Source organism: Crocodylus porosus, unplaced genomic scaffold (genome assembly GCF_001723895.1).
Source record: "Crocodylus porosus isolate Cpor-Errol unplaced genomic scaffold, CroPor_comp1, whole genome shotgun sequence".
Classification (NCBI taxonomy): Eukaryota; Metazoa; Chordata; order Crocodylia; family Crocodylidae; genus Crocodylus; species Crocodylus porosus.
The window spans coordinates 16,640,828-16,647,839 of NW_017728920.1; the positions used below are offsets into that span (position 1 = coordinate 16,640,828).

General features: G+C 41.9%; 1 protein-coding gene across 4 annotated transcripts in view; it reads right to left on the minus strand.

Annotated features, from left to right (window-relative positions):
* ANK3 (ankyrin 3) overlaps window positions 1–7,012 on the minus strand; it is a 380,097-nt gene that overhangs the window by 2,005 nt on the left and 371,080 nt on the right. For 2 of the 4 annotated variants that reach the window (XM_019538623.1, XM_019538624.1), the window contains 2 exons: window positions 5,616–5,699; window positions 4,188–5,494 (listed from right to left, as the gene is read on the minus strand). In XM_019538623.1, coding sequence (XP_019394168.1) covers window positions 5,393–5,494; window positions 5,616–5,699 — 186 coding nt within the window. In that variant the 3' untranslated portion in view covers window positions 4,188–5,392. Of the gene's footprint in view, window positions 1–2,907; window positions 2,994–4,187; window positions 5,495–5,615; window positions 5,700–7,012 lie in introns of those variants that run through there. The other 2 variants (XM_019538622.1, XM_019538625.1) reach the window with 1 other exon arrangement.

The window sequence follows — 7,012 nt, forward strand, 5'->3', positions numbered from 1 at the left end:
CTCTCTTGCTTATTTGAAAATGGTCAAACTCCTCCATGTAGTACTTGCAACTGTTAGGGCTGTACGAAGCCTTGGTCACTGATTTGATTTGGAGGAGATTCGGCCCGATTTGGCAGCCGAATCTCAGAATCTGAATCGAATCAACCCATTACTCTGTCCGTATTGAACCAGAAGCGTCTGATTAGATTCAGAGAAATTCAACGATTTGGCCATAGACACAGCTTTTATATATATATATTTTTTTCTATGTACCTCAAGGTACCAGGCTCAGCTCGTTAACACTGAGATGGTGGATGGAGCATCCCATGGGAGTATGGGTCCCCAGCATGCTCGGTGGCAGACCCAGAAGTGGACCAGTAGCACTTGTGGTCCACTTTCGGGTCTACCACAGAATGCGCAGGAGACCCTCCCCTGCCCCCCAGCTTGGTGACTGGTGCCTCCTGGGTCTGGGGGGGCACCCAGGGTCCCCCCGTGGCCAGCTTTCAAGCCAGACGGGGTGTGGCGGAAGTCCCCCACACGCAGCAGACCTGGAAGTGGTAGCAGTAGTGCCAAGCCACTGCTCAGAGCCTGGTTGGAAGCCAGAGCATGGCTCTGTCCAGCCAGGGTCCAGTTTTGGGTAGCGCATGGTGCTGCCACATGTGCCACACCATTTTTAGTGGTGGTTTATTTTTATTTTTTTGACACCGAGATCTCCTGGTGCCAAAACCCCCCAGTGTGCTGCAAATTAGCAGCACGACACATAGATGCACATGGACACATGCAGTTTGCAGCATCTCAAATGGCTTTGAGGTGTCACACACTGCATGTGTGCACTTGTGGGGCACACCCAGTGGGGCTATTCATATGCTAAAAATTTGGCATATACTTCTCTGAACAATAGCCAGAATACTCAGAACATCACAGGATTGAATCCCAATTTTGGTACGTTCCAGTCACTGCAAAGGAGATTCACTGTGTAAATTATTTAGAATGACATCAATATCAGTTTTACAGGTGCTGTTCACCTGTTTCCTCTCTTTTCAGTCCCTAAAGTCTGTCCTCCATAAGGCTATGTAGGAAAAAGAACTAATTGTGAGACACTAAATTAAAAGATTAAAAAAAGAACCAGACCCAAACAAATTAAAGAGTGTGCAACAGGGAACCTTAGCCCTGTTACCAGAAGGCAGGTTGGTCTCTTTAAGACCAGAACTTTCTGGGTGCAGCGTGCTGGCCAGGTGCGGGTTAAAAGCCGAGCCTGGCCAGCTAGTCAGGTGGCCAGAAGGGGGCATGCCAGAACTGTAAAAACCCAGGGCTAGGCGGCAGTAAGGGCCAGGAGCCAAAGGGGAAAGGAGTCTGTATAAGGGCTCCACAGAGGCTTGGTGAGCAGTCCAGCTGCTGCAGGAAGGGAACTACTGAGGACTCTCGGAGAAGTGGCAGCAGCCCCAGAAGAAGGACCGTAGCAGATGGTGGGGAGCAGAAGCACAGACCCCTGAGAAAACATAAGCTGGCATGCTGCCTTCTTTAATTATATTTTGGTGGCAGTTATAACCCATGGACAGACTATTTACAATTTTTGATTGATTAACAACCGGTGGTTTGGGGGAGGCTACTGGGGAAGAAGGAGGCCTCAGTAGGGGCCCACTACAGCATGGGGACCCTGGTGCCAGAGAGAGCAGTCATAAAAGGCCAAAGTGGCCTGGTACACCTGTGGTGTAGGTTTGGGTTTTTTTGGAAAGGGACACTGGAGGTTTGAGGCCGCAGCCCAGCTTTGAACTTGCAGCTTCCTGGCAGTGGGGCCGGTGGATGGGCCTCTGGGCTGGGGATGCTGGGCTCCAGATTGGGGTGAAAAGGAGGGCCATGAGCACCAAGACCAAGGAGCAAAAGCCTCGGAGTCGAACCCTATCTGGTGCGTTTGGACAGGGTGGCCTAGCTTGAGAAAGATAGGGGTGGCAGAGAACCCCAACATACAAAATACAATAGGCAGTCTCCCGCTAACAAGAACATTGGTATCATATTTCCATCAAGACATGGCAGGAGAGTAGAAAGCGGGACACAAGAAACCTTAAGGGGACTTCAAGGGCGCCCCACATAGGTTGCCGATAACACAAAAGATGGTGCTGGGGAGGGAGACTTGTTACAGAGTAAGATAACCTTATAGAGTAAATATATAACAAGGAAGGAATAATTGCACCAAACAGCAGTAACCTGGAGACTGATCTTTCTTACATTTACAATCGTACCTGCTAGGTTGCTAGACAAAATAATTGCACTGGCTGTAAAAGTAGCAAGCAGAAGTGTAATGATATCTTAATTTAAAGCTGGTTTAGCTTTCCTTTTTGAAGATACCATAAACAGCTAGTTGCTGTTTCATTATAACTATAAATTTTGGCCAATAAAATCCACAGGAAACATTTTAGTAAGGATTATTTGTTAGCAAATATTTACACTTGTTACTGGATTTTATTTTACAAGGATATTGATTTCATGACAAGTCTTAGATCTGATTCTGGGAGAAGTGCTTCATTTATTGCGCACTGTTTACATTTACTTGTATGCAAGTAATTTACTAGTAATATCCATATCTGACTATAGACAGAAATGTCATGGATTATGAACTGCAGGCATCTTGAAACTCCACTCCCATATATGTTTTAAAAAAAATATTGCAAACGTTTTGTAATAAGATTAGGCCCTGGTCCTCCATAAACTTTATCTTGTGCTTAACTTGAAACACAATGAGGTAGCCAAGTCCAACTTACTGTGTGTGAAGTTAATGTAATTCATGTTTGCATGATGTAGGCTGTACAGTGGACTTCCCAGGCTAAAAGAGTTGGGCAAGTGGGAGAAAACACTTCATGTGCTCACTGGTGCACAAACACTGTGTTTGCTCCAGACTTAACAAAGGAAAAACCCAGTAATCAAACTGACCGTTCAGTGTTCTGCTGTTATGAGTAACTCTTCTTCTCCACGTGTCTGACTTCTTTCTTTGTCTTAACCTTACAACCTTCTCCCTGCTTTAATAAAGAGGGATAAACATCAACACATTAGGCAGAAAGGGTTTGTAATGATAAACCTGCTTCTAAACAAGTCCTGTGTAGCTGTAATAGGATAAGTAAAAAACAGTTGCATCACATTAACACTTCTCGAAGATACACACAATCTACAGCCTTTACCACACTGTTCAGCTGCTAAAAGCACAGGCTTGAATTATTATTTAAAATATACAATAAAAAACTGGAAAACATAGGTCTAAATTTTCAAAAACATCAACGCTTTGAGGTATCTCTTGCTAGGTGCCCACCATGAAATTTCTAGGGATGACCTTCTGCACTTGTGATGGATTTGTGCATGCTGATCACTCACAGAAAAAAGTCAGACTACTAGGTGTTCCAGGTGGGCACCCAGATTAAGCCAACATTTTTGAAGATTTAGGCCTTCATGGTTATGATATCTCATAACAATTGTGTTTTAGAGTGAGTAGGTTAGTAATGGAAGAAAGGGCATGGACAGAGAAGCCAGCAAAAAAAGACCACCAAACCACAGCAGAAGAAATAAACTCTAGGAAAGTGACAAGCAGTGCAGGTTTCAGTCTCGTGTTTTAAAAGAACAGGCCTAAAGGGGAAGTTATTCCAAATTCATTTAAAATAACTCAATGTTATTCTACAAATTAATGCCTCAGTTCACATCAGATTGAGGTATATGTTGTGTTGGCTATCAGTGGAATTTATTTTTGTGGGTGATTTATGTCAATGTGTACATAACTGTAGCTTCTAACTATTTCAAAGGAAATTACAAGTCCATTTTTAATACCTAAACAGAATCCTGTTGTTTGAGAAGATTAAAGAATTGAGGAGGGGATAGAAGGATAATCAGGCAGACTGACCAGTCTAAACCCTGCACAAAGGCAACAGTTGTTCCTGAGCCTTTTGAGTTAAATCTGAAATTGTGATTCTCTTTTTCCTTTCCTCTTGCCTTGTGGTACTTTCAGGGGGCGGGGGGAGAAGTTCCCTTGACATCAGTGATAATTTTAAAACTGAGACATGGCTCAGGTAGTCTGCAGCCTCACTAGCACCTCTAATGCAAAGCCTGTATTTGAGAATGTAGAGACAGCTACAGCCTCCTGAGAGGAGCGTGCTATTTTTTTTCAAAGGTGCAGTATATCTTCTGTGCTTTCAGTCAGCTCTTCTGGCTGGGAGAATGTGTGCATATAAGTACATGTAGGGGTAGGGAATAACCCCGCTTTTCTCTCTCTGAGCCATTTTACGATGACTTGTACCTCATTGGGAACAGAGAGAGAGCAGTTCTTAAGCTCCAAGGAGTGCAAAGATTACAGTTGTAAGTGGTTCCTGTATCTTTGTTAGGGAGGGCCAAAGCACTTCTAGCCCTCCTTTCCTTATACAGCTGCAGAGAAGCTGGCACAAAATGGTCCCTAGGAAGGACATGGATTTTGGCTGCCAAGGACAGACATTCTTTCCTGACATTCCCTGGCTGGTTCCTGTTTACAACACCACAAACCGTATGCCCAGCATGTTAAAACGTGCTTCACGCTGCAAATTTGCAACATGGAGGTAAAAGTTTCTACTAGGAAATCCCAGTAGCAAAAAAACCACCACCAAAGAGCAGTGCAGCACACACAGGAGCATGTGCTGGCAGGCAGAGGCATGATTTCCACCCCGCCAGACACTCTGGCTGCTGGCCAGAGGATCCCCCTGTCCTCTAGTTCCGCTCTGCTGGGAGCCAGAAGAAGCAGGGAAATGGCAGTTTCCTTGAAGTGGGGCATTTTGTTCTGCACCAAAGTGCACCTGTAGGGGCATGTGCAGCAGCAAAATGTACTGGCGCAAACTTGTGCCGCTACTTTTTTTGCTGCTGCAAGCACATCTCCATGTATCTGGGGACATGCCCCTCTTGTGCAAACTATTGTAATTCAAAAACATTCATATCACACTGGCTCCTGCAATCATTTAGTTACTTAAATAGTGCTACAGGTGACTACTTAGGTAAGTGGCTGAAGGATCAGGCCTCCCCTTAGATATATTTTGAACTTTTATTGGGTATCTGGTGCAGGATAAAGATCCTGGAAGGCAAATAAAAATACATATACGGAAATACTTGGTTTGAGGGTCAGGAACAAAGAAGAGTGTTCAGACCCAGTCCTTATATTTTAAACTTTAATATTTTAAATAAGAAAATCCTGATACTTTGGGTGAAAAGGATTGTCACTAATGATGAACTAAAAATAACCTTCTTTGAAAATAAATCTTATTATCAAACGTTACAAAGGTAACACCATGTCCTATCTTCATCTAGATGCACAACTTGTCAACAAAGCAAGCACTGAACTTTGCCAAGGCTTGATGTTAAATTGCAAATTTTCAGCCCTTTAGCAGCATTTTCTAGCCAGTTACCACAACCCTCATCCTCTACTATTATTTCCTGGTAGTCTCCAACCAATTACCATTGCACCAACTCTCCTCTCATGTGGGATAACAACACGTCTTACTACTTTTCGGGTTACCTGTGGGAAGTAATACATGAAAAGAATCGATTATTTTTTTCCTGATTCTAAAAACAGAAAGTATGTTAAGAGTAGTTACTTGAATACAAAGACTCATAACAGTGAGGCAATTTGTGATTACTTTTCTTGTGATGACGTTGCCTTCTTCATCAGTAAATTGTTCTTCCGTTACAGATTCACCAGGAATGTTTTTAGCTTCCTCACCCTAGAGAACGTGTTATAAGATTAGCAAAATAACCTATATTCTGCATATTGGTTTCCATACCACTACAAGCAACAAACTCATGCTAAGTTGATTTAGATCAAACAAATAATGTGAAATGTTTTTTGTTTTGTTGTTTTAAATGTATGTCAAGACCAGTGCATTTTAGTACACAAAAATACTCTTAAACCATTTACTTGATTTCCAGCATGTTTTTCTTCTGAGCTAATCCATGCATCAAACTTCTTAACCAGCAAGTAAGTAATGTTTAGCAGTGTTAGAATGCAGCTCTGCCTGAGTTGGATGCAGGAACTCACAATAATGTAGCATGTAATAGACATTCTTTAGCAAGCAGCTTTTAAGAGCTCAGAGGCTAACCATATATCCATGAAGTTCTACAATCAAAATGATAGGAGGAAATTTGAGATTTTTTAAAAAAAGAACTGTCCTTTGACCAATTGGCTTCAAAGCCTAATGATTTCATACAAGGAAAAACTTCTTGCCTCTTATAAAATGGAGTGAATAAATTAAACTAGTTTTGAAATGGTAGTTTCAAACTACTGCTATGATGTTATCTGACAGACTGGAAAAAATCAACACAAGCACTACTTCATGACTTATTGAAATCAACAGGTATCCTCTCATTGAACTAAATAACTTTTGATCAGGCTTGATGCTTCTGAGTAATGTGGCACTTAAGTCTTTCCTTATCCTAAATGTTTCTGCAGATGTGCATATAATCATTTACTTGTGCAAATAGGTAACTGTGACATGGACACCTATATATAGCTAGCTCTTAGTGCTTTTTTATACATACAAGTTCAAGTGCTTTATAAACTAAGTTGATATTACTATCCCCATTTTGCAGATGAGGAAACTGAAGTACAGGGGAGAAATTACTTTCCTAAGGTCACCTAGAAAACCAATAAATGCATAAATATCTATTTATTCACAATTATTAATGCAGATTCATATACAAACAACTACTGTCAACAAACATCCAGCATACATTAATATCTGTATACTGAGCCAGCCCAATAAGACTAATGTATTTTATTGTTTTCATATACATACCTGAAAAGACTGAAAAAGGAGAAAAAAAGCACTGAATATGGCCTGAAGGTCAACAAACAAGGGCTCTGTCAAGCCAAGATTTTAAGACTGAAAATGTCTTTTCTCACTGATTAACACTGAGCTCCAGCACCTCAGATTATTTCAACTGCTATGATGGCATCACATAATGAGAACAGAAGTCTTTAAAGTGGGCTGGACTTGAACCACACAGAGTAGCAAACAGCAACCTTTTGGCTAGGGAC